Below are 13885 nucleotides of genomic sequence, written 5' to 3'. Positions count from 1 at the left end.
CTTGTTACCCGCTTGTCACCGGCACTGCCATGGGCTTGGGATCGTCCTCACGGTCCCAGCTGAGCACGGGGCATCCCTGCTTCAGTCCTAGCCAATCAGAGCACAGGGAATCCCACACCCCTTTTTTTTCTTTAATTCCAGCCAATTGGAGTGCAGGAAATCTCTTCTGTTTGCCCTCGGCCAATCAGAGCAGAGAGATTGCAGTTCTTTGAGGGCTGCCACCAATCAGAGCTCCAGGATGGCTTTCTGGTGCTAACCAATCAGAATGCAGGGAATCCTGCAGAGGGATCCCCTTTGAATCCCCGTCCCCACCTGCAATGGGGATCCCAGTGCCTTTCAGGGGACATGGGTGGGGACATGGCTGGAGGGGACCCCCAGTATGCCCCCCTCCATCTGGCCCATTTCTCGTGCACTCCGGTCACCCTCTGCACCCCAGGAATCGCTGGTGGGGAGCTCCGCTACCCTGACATCCCCCCCAAAGTACCCCCAAAGAGCCCCTCATCTCTAGGCCACTGCCCTGGGAGGGGCTTTCTCCCAGCAAAGGGGCTGGGATGTTCTGGAGGCCCCCTTGCTGCAGCTGTGTGAGGATGGGGGAGGGAAGTGAGGGCACAGGAAGCTCCGTGGCCGCCCCATAGGTGTGGGGCAGCGCCATGGGGGTCTCTCTACCAGCACGGGGAGAGAGCAGCACTGGCCAGAGCGGCCCCAGAGAAGTCCACACACACCCCGTTTATTGGGGGGCCGGAGCCGCCTCCTCCCCGCGTTCGTGTCAGCTCCCAGAGGAGCGCCGGCCCCGCCGTCCCCCCGAGTCCAGCTCACTGCCCCATCATGCAGGCCATCTTGCAGGCCACGGCCGAGATGAGGGCGGCCCCGCGCCCGCTGCCTTCCTCGGACTGGATGAAGGTGATGTCGCAGCCGGGCGTCAGCTGCCGCACTGTGGCGTGGAAGTGGTCCTTGAAGCTGGGGAGGGGGAACGTGGGGTCACTGATGGGGTCAGGGCTTGGGGGATGAAGGGAGGGGACAGGGGCGTCGCTGGGATCCCCACCTGGGATGGAGCTTGTAGACGGAGCCGTCGACGCCAACGGTGATCTTGAGGGTGTCCTGGCTGCGGCTCTCGCGCATGCGGTTGATGACGCCGGCCAGCCCGGCCGAGCACATCTGGGCCGCGCGCGTGGACACGCTCTCGCACACGCGCCGCACGATCTCGCAGTCCGTCCGCGACGGCAGCAGCTCGAAGGCTGACAGGATGTTGTAGATCTGCTTGCGGTCATCGGAGTCGCTGAGGTGGGGGAGGAAAGGGGGTCGGCAATGGCCGAAGGGTGGGGAGCCTGGGTGAGGCAGCTGGAGAGGGATGGGGCAGTGAGGGGATGGGGGATCCTCACACGGGACAGTGTATGGGGGCCCAGGATGGGGAACCCCAGCTGGGTCAGTCAGAGCGGGTTGGTGTCAGATGATGGCATGGGGGACCCCAACATGGGGCTGATGGGACAGAAGGACCTGGAAGTGGGCCCCCCTAATGTGGGGTGATGAGACATGGGGGCCCCAATATGGGACAGAGCAGGCAGGTACAGAACCATGGGATCATGATGGGCCCATGACAGGGGACACTGTGGTTTGGGTGGCAAAACACAGGGACTGCAAGATGGACAGTCAGAGTAGGCTGGTGTGGGGTAACAGGATAAAGAACCCCAAAATGAGGCAGTGAAAGCAGACTGGAATGGGATGATGGAACAGGGGGATCCCCTGTGGGACAGCCCAGTGCAGAGCAAGAGCACAGACTCCTCAGTGTGCCTGGAGCGGTGCAGAGGGAGAGCACAGAACTCCCAGTGCCATGCAGCCTGGCAGGCGGTTGGGGGGTGCCCCCCCAGCCTCGTACCTCTCAATCTGGGACATGAAGCGGGTCTCAAAGGTCCCACGAGTCTTGAGCTTCTCAGAGGCCTCCCCGTTGAAGAGCAGGTTCTCATCCACCAGCTTCAGCAGCACCAGCCGCACGATCTCCCCCATGTACTTCCCCCCAATGATCTTCTCGTACCTGCGGGGGGCACAGGCCAGGGGGCGGCATCAGAGCTGGGATTTGAGGGCTCACATCCCAGAGCACCCCCTCTTTTCTCCCCCCTCCTTGCTGGATGTGTTCCCGTGCGTGGGGGCTGAGCCCGGCGCGGCGCAGGGACGGGAGGGACGCCCAGAGGAACTGGATCTCTCCTATTCCTTACAGTTGCTGACCGGGGTTAAGGGAGGTCTCGTCCACCACGCGGTCGTACTCCAGCAGGAACTCGTCCAGCTCCCCAGAGGCACCAAAGGCCCCCCACTCCGTGTTCACACACATGCGCCCCTCGTCGCCCTCCACCAGCTCCACGTTGTGCATCTCCTCCATGTAGCAGGCGTTGCAGCCCGTCCCTGCCAGGAACTGGGCATGGGTCTGGGCAGGGGGGGCAGCACTGACACCCCCCACCACAGCCCCCCATCCCACTAGGATAAAACTGGGACAGTGCTGTGGAGCAGTGGGGAAGAACTGGGGGCATCCAGATGTGCCAGGGCAGGGGTTGGCACCCATATGGAGTCTGAGGGATGTTCCTCAGCCTGGTGATTGGCACCATGGTGTGCAACTGCTTCAAGGGAGGCTCCAGGACATGGGGAAAAGGTTTCAGACTAAAAGAGGGGAGATTTAGATTGGATACTGGGAGGAAATCCTTCCCTGTGAGGGTGGTAGGGACTAACACAGGCCAGAGGCACCAACAGCCTGGGGGCAGGGCAGCCCTTTGGGGACCAGCCCTGCTATGATGACCACCCCCTTTCTCCTCCCAAAGTCCCCCAACCACCATGCTGGGGCCAGGCAATGCCATCGGGTGTCCCAGCCACCAGACACCTCAGCAGAGGGCCACTGCCACCCCCCTGTCATTGGTGTGTCTCCCCAGAAGGATGGGGCAGCAGCAGGGGAGCTGGCCCATGGACAGCTCCCTGTGCCCAGCCACGTGTCCCTGTAGAAGGGGCATCTTACCCACAATCATCCCAACCTCGCACCGGTGATCTTCGTAGTAGCACGAGATCATCGTGGCCACCGTGTCGTTCACCATTGCCACCACGTCCATCTCGAAGTCCTGGGGACAGGGACCAGTGTGGGCTCCTGGGGAGCCAGGCAGTCCCCAAACAGGTGGGTTTGGGGTGCACGGTCCCCAGGGGTGAGGGCCTGGGCACGTGTCATGCACACGTGTGCGCACACACATGGAACAGCCCTGCCCAGAGGCACACGTGGCTCCAGCAGCCCCATCTGGGGACAGCTGCACTGCTGCGGTCCCTTCCTGGGGACACAGCAGGCTGTAGTGGCCCTGTGGCAGGCAGAGGCAGGCTGCAGTGAGCCCTGGCAGGGACAGCCAGGGTGGCGCAAGCACAGGGGGATCCTCTCACCCCTCGCCGTTTGATGGCATCCCTCAGCAGCCCCACCACGTTGTTCCCTTCCGCGCCCGAGGCTTTGAAGCCCTTGGTCCAGTTCAGGAGGATGCCCTGCAATGCGGGTCAGACCAAAACGGGGCTGTGGTTTAGGTGAGGCTTGGGGACCCCCAAGCCCTGGTCCTGCCCAGACACCCCCTCACCTTGTCGATGTCCTCGTGCCGTACAGGGAAGGAGAAGGTGAAGCCCAGGGGCAGCTTTTTGTGCTTCATCTGGTGCTTGTCCAGGAAATCAGAGATGCACTCGGAGATGTAGTCGAAGAGCTGGAATACAGGAGGTCCAGCCTTTCCCGAGGGATGTCCCCACCCTCCCACTGCCCTTTGACAGATGCTGTCCCCCACCACGGGCTCCCCAGGACTGGCCACCCCCAGCTTCTGCTGGCTGGAGGGATGGGTGTGTCCCCTCAGGTGCTCCCTCTGAATTACACACAATGAAAGGGACTGGGGTGGGATGGGACGCCCCGTGTGCTCCACTGACCATCTCAGCCGTCCCAGTCATGGCATCCTCCGGGATGGAGTACATCTGGTGCTTCGTCTTCACCTTCCACTGCCCCTCCTCCCCCTCGCCCACCTTCACCAGCATCACACGGAAATTGGTGCCGCCCAGGTCCAGAGACAGGAAATCTCCCACCTCTGCAAAGCCAGGGAGAGGGGGACAAGGTGATGGGCTCTTGGTAGGCTCAGCCTTGCCCGTGGAGCTGGAAGGGTGGCACACAAGGGGCTGGAGTAGCACCGTACCAGAGCCCTCGGGGGTGGAGCGCACGTAGGTGGGCAGCATTTTCACAGAGGCTTCCTCGTGTGTCTCTAGCTTGAGCCCTCGGTCCATCTCCTTCTGCATCCGGTACATCACCTTCTTCAGGTCCTCCTCCTTCAGACGGAACTCCGACAGGATCTGCTCCACCTGCACATGGCACAGCGTCAGCCAGGGACCAGGGATCTGGGATGCAAGGGGCCTGAACTGCAAGAATTTCAGGAAACTCCAAGTTTCCCTTCCCCCAGCCCTGTTTTCACATGGCCACGCTGAAATGACATCCTGTCGCACTGTTATTCTCCTCCTGCTGAGCAGGGAATCCATAGCACTGTCGGGAGGCATCAAGGCCCCTTCTGGTGCTGCCTGCAGGACACCACAGTCAGCTCTGGTGTCCAGGGTTGGCACTGGGCTCCTGCCACCCCTGTCACCCAGCTGAATTGTTTGGGTGGCTGTGCACCATTCCAGCAGTGACCTGGGACTTCCCATCCTGATGAATCCCAGAGTCATTCCCAGCAAGGAGTGTTCCTGGCCATGCCCTTGAGGAGCACAGCATCTCCCACCAAGGACATGAGATTCTTTAATGATGAAGATGCTGGTCTGTCCTCCTTGCTCCCATGGGAGCATCCCTCTCCCTGTATCCCATTGGGAATCATGGGTACCGTTTTTCACCCACCAAACGTGGGGCTAAAATGGGGCAGAGGGCAGGCAGGCAGGAATGCTCCTGGGGATTGCTGCCTTGTCTCGCTGCCAGGGAGAGCCGCAGGGCCCACTCCAGGGAAGCACCTGGCAAGCAGGATCCGTGTTTATCCTGTCCGTAGCAACCCCGGTCTCGGCGCAGCCTCCATTAGGCGGCAGGGCTGGGGCCAGGTGTCCCGGCTGTCAGATGGAGCGGGGCCGGCGCTCCCTCCCGGCCAGCTGCAGCCGGCAGCATTAGGGCTCATTAGTCACCGCCTCTTCCCGGCACACAGGTGTTTGCCTCGAGGCTGCTGCTGTTTCCTGACAGGTTTTGGGGTAGGGGGCTCAGGAAAGCGCCTGGGGTGTGGTTTGGAGTGTCCCAGCTCTGGGGGCACCCCTTGCCGTGGCTCAGTCCAGCTGCCCTGGCACATCACCCGGCCCCCAGTGCCGTGGCTGCAGCACGGAGACCCCGGAACGGGGCTGCGCACCCACAGCAGCACTGTGGGGAGGTTTGCCCTGGTCCTGAGGGTGTTTGGCCAAAACGATTGGAGAAATCCTGCCAGGAAAGCTGGAGCTGGATCCGATCAGCCCTCCTGGGCTGTTGGCTGCAGGTATTCAGTGCCAATCCACCCCATGGCACCACCCGGCATGGGAACCCTGATCTGCCATGGCCGGAGGGTCCCTGTCCCAAGGCGGGCACCTGGGAGTCCAAGTTTTATTTCTCCAGTGTTTTTCCCATCTCAGCACCACATGTCCCTACTCATCTCTCCCCTCGCCTCCAAAACCATGGGTTTGCCCCTTCCCTGGCAGTTTTTGGGTCTTCCCACATGACGTTATCTGGCTCTCAGCTTCCCATGGAAATGATGTGCTCCAGTGCATCCCACCCAAGGGATGGAGCTGGGAACCCTGTGGCTGCTGGCTGCAGTTGCCAGTGACACCCATGTCTGCTGGTCCGGTGTGTGATGAGTCCCCTCAGTGTTCCCTTGGTGTTCCCTGAGCTCAATCCATCTGGGAGAGGATGCTTCCCACAAACAGCTGGTTCTTGTCTGGGATGAGTCCTGTGCCACCCTGCTGGGCGCCTCAGTGACAACGATGACAGCCAGCTGAAGGAGGTGACAGGCCCCATCTCATCCTGGGGGTGTTGGGAGGGTGGGAGTATCCCAGGCCAGCAGAACGTCCCACAAACGCCCCAGCTCCATCAGGAGCCCCCTGTGCCGTAGGGCCTGTGCTGTGCTGGGGGGTGACCTCAGGGATGGGGCTGCTCCATGTGTCCTCCCCAGCAGCCATCCTCCTCTGGGCTGGAGCCCTGGGAGCTGCTGGGAGCACCAGGGAAGGCTGGACCACGGTGAGGCTCCGCACTCCTCCCCTCACCCCCTGGCCCCCTGCAGCACCTCACCTTCTCCTTCCTGCTGCTCTCCATCCTGGCTCGGTGATCCAGCATGGGGGCAGGCGCGGGCTGGGGCGGGCTGCGGGCCGAGCCGTGCCCCCCTCGGCCGCTGTGTCTCCACCGTGGTGCCCGGCCTGGGGCAGCGCCCTGCCCTGGCCTGGAGCGCGTCCGCCGGGCCCTGCGCTGCTCCGTGCCGCGTCCCTCGCTCCGTCCCTCGCGGATGCTCCACTTTCGCTGCCTTATCTCATCCGAGGGCCCGAGCGGCCCCGGCGAGGCGGTCCCGGCCCCTCAGGCGGAGGGGCAGCGAGGCGGTCCCGGTGCCCTCAGGCGCAGCGGCAGCGAGCGGGCCCCGGGGCCGCGGCGGGGTCAGCCCTGCGGCCCCACATGCTCTGCTCGGCTCCGCTCACGCTCTCCGGGGCTCCCTCGGTGACTCCGGGCTGCGTGGGGGTCCCAGCCCGGCGCGGGGGGCTCCGGCAGCCCTGGGGACCCCTGGTGCGCTGGCCGGGCTCGGCCGGGACCCTCCCCGCCGCACCCCGCCCCGGGTCAGCCGTGTCCCCGTTGCCGTGCCAACGGCTCGATGGTGGCGGCAGGCACTCCAGCGGCCGGCTTGGCAACCGCGCTCCCATGGAGACCGGGCACGGCCGGGGGCGAGGGCGGCGGGAGCGCTGCGGGCCCCGGCCCGGGACGGGACCGCATCCCTGAACCGGCACCGCGGGGTTGCACCGAACCGGCGCCGCGGGGATCCGGGATGGCGGGGACGGGGATGGGGCACTCCGGCACCCCCGCAGCACGTCATGCTCCCGGTGTGGCGGAAATAGGGGAGGTCCGAGTGGGATGAGGGGCACCTCGGGGATGGGTGACCCCAAAAGCTCCGGTGCTGCTCTGGGACACCCCGGGAGTCCCGGACGGTGACAGCGCTGGGGGCTCTGGAGGGACACAGAGTTTTGGGTTCAGGGCAGGGCCTGGGGGATGCAGGGTCACCCCAGAACACTCCCCTGCCCCTCAGGGGTCACAGGAGGGCCCTGGCAGCCCTGCCCCTGTGTCACCAACCACGAGGGCTCCCCACACCTATGAAGGGTCCCAAACTCTCGAGGGGCTCAGTCCCTGCCTCCCACCATGGAGGGGACCCCACGGCGGGGCAGAACCGCCCCATGGAAGGGTCCCCACTCCCCAGGGCGGCCCCCAGCACCCGGGGGAGGCTGTTCCTGCTTCTGAGAGAGGGTCACCACACCGCGGGGACAGGGTCCCACACACGGGGACCTCCACCCCACAGCGGGACCCCCGCCCCACGGGGAGACCCCGCCCACGGGGAGACCCCGCCCCACAGAGAGGCCCCGCCCCACAGAGAGGCCCCGCCCCACGGAGCCGAGCAGGCTCCGCCCCCGCGGCCCGCCGGGCAGAGCGCCCTCTGCTGTCCGCTCCGAGGAACGAGCGCCGCTCCTCGGGCGGCGCTGATTGGTCGCCCGAAATGCGAGGATGCTGGCGCTGATTGGCCAGAAGGGTGAGGGGGCGGAGCGATCTTTGGCGCGTGCGCAGGGCGGGAGGCGTCCCGTGGCACCACCGGCACTTCCGGCCGCCGTGTTCCACTTCCGGGTCGCGCCCATCGCCGCCCGGCCGCCGCCCGCGCTGAGCCGCGACCGCCGCGTCGGTACCGGGGGGAACGGGGGGGAATGGAGGGATCCTAGGGGGTACCGGGACCCCGCGGGGCCGGCTGGGCTTCCCGGGGGCCGAGGGCTGGGGTGCAGTGGGTTGTACTGGGGAGTGGCCGCGTAACACTGGATGGAGGGGCTGGGGTGTACTGGGGGCGTTATACTGGGTTATACTGGGGGGGTTATACTGGCTGTACTGGGTTTTACTGGGCTGTGCTGGGTTATACTGGGCTACATTATACTGGGTTATACTGGGGTGAGTTATACTGGGTTTTACTGGAATGGGTAATTCTACGTTATACTGGGGTCGGTTTTACTGGGTTTTAGTGGTTTATACCGGGGTGGGTTTTACTGGGCTGTACCAGGTTTTACTGAGTTATATTGGGCCAGGTGAGGGCTGGGCTGGGTTGGGCTGGATTCGGGGTGAGGAGCCAGGGGGGGCTCCGGGGGCAGGGGGCTCCAGGGGCGGGGGGCTCAGCCGCCTGGGCCGGCAGGAGGGTCTGGGGGAGCCCCAGGGGGGTCTCAGGGGGGATGTGGGAGTGCCCTGCCCCCTCCCCCGGCCCCAGCCCAGCCCCTGCTGTTCCCCCCAGGCCCCCGGAGCCGCCGCTATGAGGCTCTACAGCCTAAGTGTCCTTTACAAGGGTGACCCCAAAGTGCACTTGCTCAAAGCTGCCTACGACGTGTCCACCTTCAACTTCTTCCAGAGGTCGAGGTAGGTTGGGCAGCTCAGCCTGGGGGGCTGCTGCTCTGGGCTGCCTCGGGAGCACCTTGGGCAGGGGGGGCAGCAGCTCTGGGGGGTTTCTTCCCCACTGGGGCTGCAGTGGCAGCAGGGAGAGGCTTTTCCTGAGGGAAAATACCCCAGAGCTGCTCCCTGGGCCTGCTGCAGCACTTAGGGTGATGGATCAGGAGTGGAGTGGAGCTCCTGGAGCCCCAGCCATCAGGGTCAGCTCTGACCCCACAGATCCCCAGTGCAGCCCAGGGGTGAAATCGGGGCTCAGGGAGTGCCCTGGGAGCAGCCTCATAGAGGTCAGGGGGCTTCCACACGGGGTCAGGGGGCTGCAGCAGCCCCTGAGAACCCCCTGGAGCTGTGGGACAGAGCAGGAACGTGCTGTGGGACACACAGAGCAGTTGGGAAATTCCTCTGGGACCCAAAGTCTCCATGCCAGGGTTTTGTGGAGCCCCAGGCACGCTGGGTTCTGTGATGGCAGGGGGAAAGGGGAAAGGCTGAAGCAAGACTGTCTAAAAAAGCTCTTCCTTAGCCAGATGTGCAGCAGTGCCAGCTCAGTCCCAAAACAGCTGCAGCTCTAGTTTCCCAAATTCCCAGAAATTCCATGTGGTGTCCCCCCAGCAGGCTGTGTCTGTGCCTAGGGAAAACTCTGGGGTTTTGGGGAGGGGGGAGGCCTGTGCCTGCCAGCTGCTCCCAGGGTTTGGTGCTTGGCCCAGGTGTGATGTCTGGGGTGTGTTTATCTGGGCTTTGGAGAGCTGGATCTGGGGTGAGCAGGGCTGTGGAACCTGCTGGGCAGGAGCACAGGGCTGGGCTGAGCTCCTGCCAAGGAACTGGGCAGGGTCAGAGGGAGGCACTGATTGCCTAGTTCCTTCTGGAACACTGGGAAATAAACCCAGAATTCCCAGTGGGAATCAGCCCTTGGGGCGCACTCTGGCATCCAGCTGGCACCTGGCTGGACTCAGTGATCCTGGAGGGTCTGTCCATGGTGTGTGTGAAACCCTGGGGTTGTGGGGGCTGGCAGCAGGACCCTCCACGTGGGGAGAGGAGTCTGTGCTCCCCCTCTGATGGAGCAGGGATGTTCAGGATGTTCAGAATCTTTCGGCTGATTCAGGATGTTCAGGAGTCTTGGGCTGGATCGGGATCTTCAGGATGTTCAGGGATCCTCAGGCTGGGCTTTCCCTGCACTGCAGGGTCTCTGTGGAGCTGCTGTCTGGGCTGGGAGCAGTGCAGACCCCTCCAGGGATGCAAACTGGGAGGCCATTTCCCCTCTGGAGCTCTCCCAGCAGAGGGAGGCTGTCAGAAAACCAGTCAGCCTCACCACTCTGTGCCCAGTGACATTTTCTTGGCACCTCCAAGCAGGAGCTGTCCCACTCCTGGTGTTTGGTGAGCTCTGTACCCCATCCCTGGTAAAAATCCCTTCCTGGGGTTTCGCAGCTGAAATGGGCACTGTGCTGCCTCACACTGGCTGATCCCAGTCTACCAGGATGGGCTGTCCTGCAAACAGCTTCATTTGACTCCTCATTAATTCTGGCTTCCTTTCCTTGCTGTGGGGCGCTGAGGGCTCACTGAGGAGCCTGCTGGACAGGCCTGAGCCTGGGCTCTGGAATGTGCTCCAAATTAGAGCAAGCCTGGCTTGGGGCTGTTCCTGAGCTTTGACTCACAGCGTGCCTGGGGGCTCAAACACCCCTCCCAGCCCAACTGATGCAGCTGGTCAGCAGGTGCTGGCCAGGCAGAGCCAGGTTCAGTGGTGGTTTTGCTTTCTAAATCCCCAAAAAGCAGGTTCAGCCCAGGACAGAGGCTGTCCCTGCACCTGGGGGCTCTGGGGGCTCCCCTGGTGCCTGGAGGTGCCCTTGGGGCACTGCCACTGCTCGGGGGGCAGGGGCAGGGTGTGTTACCCAGCACAGCGGGGGCTGTGGCACAGCTGGCTCCCCAGCAGTGTCCCCAGGGTGTCCCCAGCCCTGCCCTGTCCCCGCAGTGTGCAGGAGTTCATGACCTTCACGAGCCAGCTGATCGCGGAGCGCTCGGCGCTGGGCAGCAGGGCCTCTGTCAAGGAGCAAGGTGAGAGCTTCCCCGGCCCCCCCGGGAAAAGGCACCCCAAAACAGAGCCTTGGGGGCAGCGCTGCTGCTGGGAGCTGCAGCAGAGCCTGGGGGCGCTGCTCCCTCCCTGACAGGAGTTTCCTTGGGTGCTGGGGAGGGCTCGGGGCATTGCTGCCTCCCTGACAGGAGTTTCCTTGGCAGAGTACCTGTGCCACGTGTACGTGCGGAGCGACGGGCTGGCTGGAGTGGTGATTGCAGACAATGAGTATCCCCAGAGGGTTTGTTTCACCTTGCTGGACAAGGTGAGGGCTCCTCCAGCCCCCTGCTGGAGCTTTGGTCTCTCAGGGCTGGCCACCTCAGCCTGGGCATCATTGGCCAAGACTGTTCACATCTCCTGGGGATCCAGCCCCTTCCCCAGCTCTGGACATGCTCCAGCCCCATCCCTGGAAGTGTTCAAGGCCAGTTTGGGCAGGGCTTGGAGCAGCCAGGTCTGGTGGGAGGTGTCCCTGCCATGGCAGAGCTGTGAGGTCCCTTCCCAAAAATCTCCAGATCTATTTTGATGAGCAAAACCCTTCCAGCCACTGTGGCCCTGCAGCTGTGGCTCCTAACTGCTGCTTCCTCACCTGGCAGGTGCTGGAGGAGTTCTCCAGGCAGGTCAGCAAGATGGACTGGCCCTCAGGATCACCTGCCACCATCAGCTACTCTGCCTTGGATGGGTACCTCAGCAAATACCAGGTACAGAGCGTTCCTGTGTGCCCCCAGCCCTGGAAATGGCAGGGGAGGTGTCTGGGCAGCTCTGGCACCTGCTGGGAGCCCATGCACCCCTGGAGTCCCTGTGGTGGTGCCAGCACCATCACGCTGCTGTTCGTCCCCAGAACCCCCGCGATGCTGACCCCATGACCCGAGTGCAGGCGGAGCTGGACGAGACCAAAATCATCCTGGTGAGGCTGCAGGGCTGGCGGCTGCTGCCTGCACAGGGGCCTGGGGCACCTTTGGGGCAGGGTGGAGTCACCCAGGCCATTCCCCAGGGTCCTCCCTGGGCTGGGAGCTCCCTTTGCTCTTCCCCTTTTTGCCTTCCCCTGTTTTTCCTCCTTGGGCTTTTTGCAGCTGGCAGGACACAGACTCTGCCCCCTGTTCCTCATGCCAGTCTCTGCTGGTCACCTCCTCTCTGTTCCATCTCCCCTGGGGCTGCAGGGCCGGGGGGGCTCTAGGAGGGTGGGTGGGGGTGCTGTGACCTCCCCCTGGTGCTGCAGGGGGTTCTGGGGCTCAGCACTCCTTTCCCTGGCAGCACAACACCATGGAGTCCCTGCTGGAGCGTGGGGAGAAGCTGGACGACCTGGTCTCCAAGTCGGAGGTGCTGGGGGCACAGTCCAAAGCCTTCTACAAAACGGTGGGTGTGGAGGGTGACCCCTCCCCAAGGGGGCTGGGAGGGGTGGGGGGTCATCCTTGGGGGCACAGCTTGGGGGGCCAGGCAGGGATCCCCCCCTGGTGCTGCAGGCTCTGGGCCTGGGGGGAGCCTGGGTGCCCCAGTCCCAGCTGCAGAGCCCCCAGCCCCAGAGCCCCCAGCCCCTCCCGGGGGTGTCCTGCACCCTGCCCAGCTCCTGGCACCAGCTCTGGCCATCTGCCCTGTGCTTTGTCCTCCCCTGGCAGGAGAGGGGCTGTGTGGGACCCCCAGACCCTCGGGGGGGTTCACAGATGGTTTTCCTTCTCTTGCCAGGCCCGAAAGCAGAATTCCTGCTGTGAAATCATGTGACGTGCAGCCTGGGGTCTCCAGCTCCGGACCAGCAGCCCTGCACCCCCCTCCACAGCCCCCCCAGGGCTGTTCCTGGGGCTGGGCCGGGGGTCCCCAGCCCCCTGGGCTGATGTGACTGTTGTCCACCTTGAGGGGACACCAAGGCTGGCACTGGGCCGGCGCCCGGGGGCGGTCACACCAAGACCCTCCACCCTCGCTGTTGGGGGGCAGCTGGGACCAGGGGGCACCCGGCCATGCACTGCCCTCCCTCCACAGCCCCCCGGGCCTGGAGGAGCCCCCCAGTGCTGGCCGGGGGGCTGAGGGGGCAGGCAGAGCCCCTGCTGCCAGCCCAGGCAGCTTTTATGTATTTGTGTCCTAAGGGTGAGCTGGGGGTGGGACAAGGGGGAAGGGAAGGAGGTTTTTTGGGTGGGGGGCAGCTCCTCCCCACGCTCTGAGCCCGGAGCTGTGTCCTGGTGCTGGGGAGGGGGGGATTCACCACCCTGCACCTCAGAGCCCCTGCCCTGCTCCCACAGCCAGGGCCCGCAGTCCTCGCTGCCTCCTCTTCCTCCTGGCGGGAAGGGGAAGGTCGGGCTTGGGCTGTGCCTGGGGTTGTTTCTGTGCCCTGGCTGCACGGCCAGGCGATAAAGTGTCTTTGGCAGTTGTTCCCTGTTCCTCTCTGCGGCGTCCCGGGTGGGGTTTCAGACAGACACGGCCTGGGCACCCCAGCAGGGGTGGATGCACCTGGCCTTCCCTCTCCACTTCTCACTTTAAGGATCATTGGTTTTTCCTCATAATTTATTTGCAGTTTTCCCGAGACAAAAACGAAATCAGAAGTAATCTTTTACACTTACAAGGCTCAGAAAGAAAAGACAAAGGGTTTTTTTTTGGGGGGAGGGGCATGGGGGGGGATATGCTTGGGAGGGGGAGACAGAAAAAGAATGAGAGAAAAGGGGAGGAAGGAGAAAAATTTGGCAACGATCCACCAGCATTCATGGGACAGGAACAGCTCAGCTCCTCAACATACAGCGTTAGCGCCCGAGGGTTGCTCTCGCGCAAAGGGCATGCAGAGAAATCATCAGAATAATTAAAAAATAATTAATATCCCCCGCCCGCCCCACCCCGCCCCCTCCCCCCAGCCAAAACCAGCCCTCAGCGTGGTGGGGATGCCCTGGGGAACGGTGGGGAGTGCCCGGGGTGGATGGAGCCTCCCCGGGCCGGGGGGCCGGGGGTGCCGGGTCCCCCGGGCGCTGGCCGTGGGAGGGGGGTGCAGGGTGTGCTGCCGGTGCCCCCGTGCTGGGGGGCCCGGCGGAGCAGCCTGTGCCCCCTAAGAGACCCATTCTCTTAGTCTAAAGTGCTTTCGATGCTGCGTCAGTGCTGGCTGGATCGTCCTGAGCCCCCCACCCCAACCCCACACCCCCAGTTGCCCTCTGCCCCCCGACTGGCACCCACAGCCCCCTGCCAGCACCCCGGGCTGGCACCTGCGA

General features: G+C 63.9%; 2 protein-coding genes across 4 annotated transcripts; one reads left to right on the top strand and one right to left on the bottom strand.

Annotated features, from left to right (window-relative positions):
- Positions 1-707: 707 nt before the first annotated feature.
- Positions 708-6830, bottom strand: GCK (glucokinase). Of its 2 annotated transcripts, XM_066567476.1 has the most exons (10): positions 6266-6830; positions 4182-4344; positions 3922-4076; positions 3588-3707; positions 3403-3498; positions 2996-3095; positions 2211-2394; positions 1874-2029; positions 1043-1276; positions 708-957 (listed from the first exon to the last, which is right to left on the bottom strand). In XM_066567476.1, exons 1-10 carry the CDS (start codon positions 6308-6310, stop codon positions 813-815), a joined length of 1398 nt encoding a protein of 465 aa, XP_066423573.1. In that variant the 5' UTR covers positions 6311-6830; the 3' UTR covers positions 708-812. The 2 variants fall into 2 exon arrangements, with proteins under 2 accessions (XP_066423573.1, XP_066423574.1); XM_066567477.1 differs by lacking the exons at positions 2996-3095; positions 3403-3498; positions 3588-3707; ... (1 more) ...; positions 4182-4344; positions 6266-6830 and having other exon boundaries at positions 2221-2328.
- Positions 6831-7816: 986 nt separating this feature from the next.
- Positions 7817-13063, top strand: YKT6 (YKT6 v-SNARE homolog). Of its 2 annotated transcripts, none has more exons than XM_066567436.1 (8): positions 7817-7904; positions 8496-8617; positions 10608-10690; positions 10871-10971; positions 11300-11404; positions 11545-11610; positions 11958-12059; positions 12387-13063. In XM_066567436.1, exons 2-8 carry the CDS (start codon positions 8514-8516, stop codon positions 12420-12422), a joined length of 597 nt encoding a protein of 198 aa, XP_066423533.1. In that variant the 5' UTR covers positions 7817-7904; positions 8496-8513; the 3' UTR covers positions 12423-13063. The 2 variants fall into 2 exon arrangements, with proteins under 2 accessions (XP_066423533.1, XP_066423534.1); XM_066567437.1 differs by having other exon boundaries at positions 7860-7900.
- The last annotated feature ends 822 nt before the right edge of the window (positions 13064-13885 follow it).

This window comes from Molothrus aeneus, chromosome 29 (genome assembly GCF_037042795.1).
Source record: "Molothrus aeneus isolate 106 chromosome 29, BPBGC_Maene_1.0, whole genome shotgun sequence".
Taxonomy (NCBI): Eukaryota; Metazoa; Chordata; class Aves; order Passeriformes; family Icteridae; genus Molothrus; species Molothrus aeneus.
The sequence above is the reverse complement of the archived record's forward strand: the minus strand, read 5'-3'. Positions and strand labels throughout refer to the sequence as shown.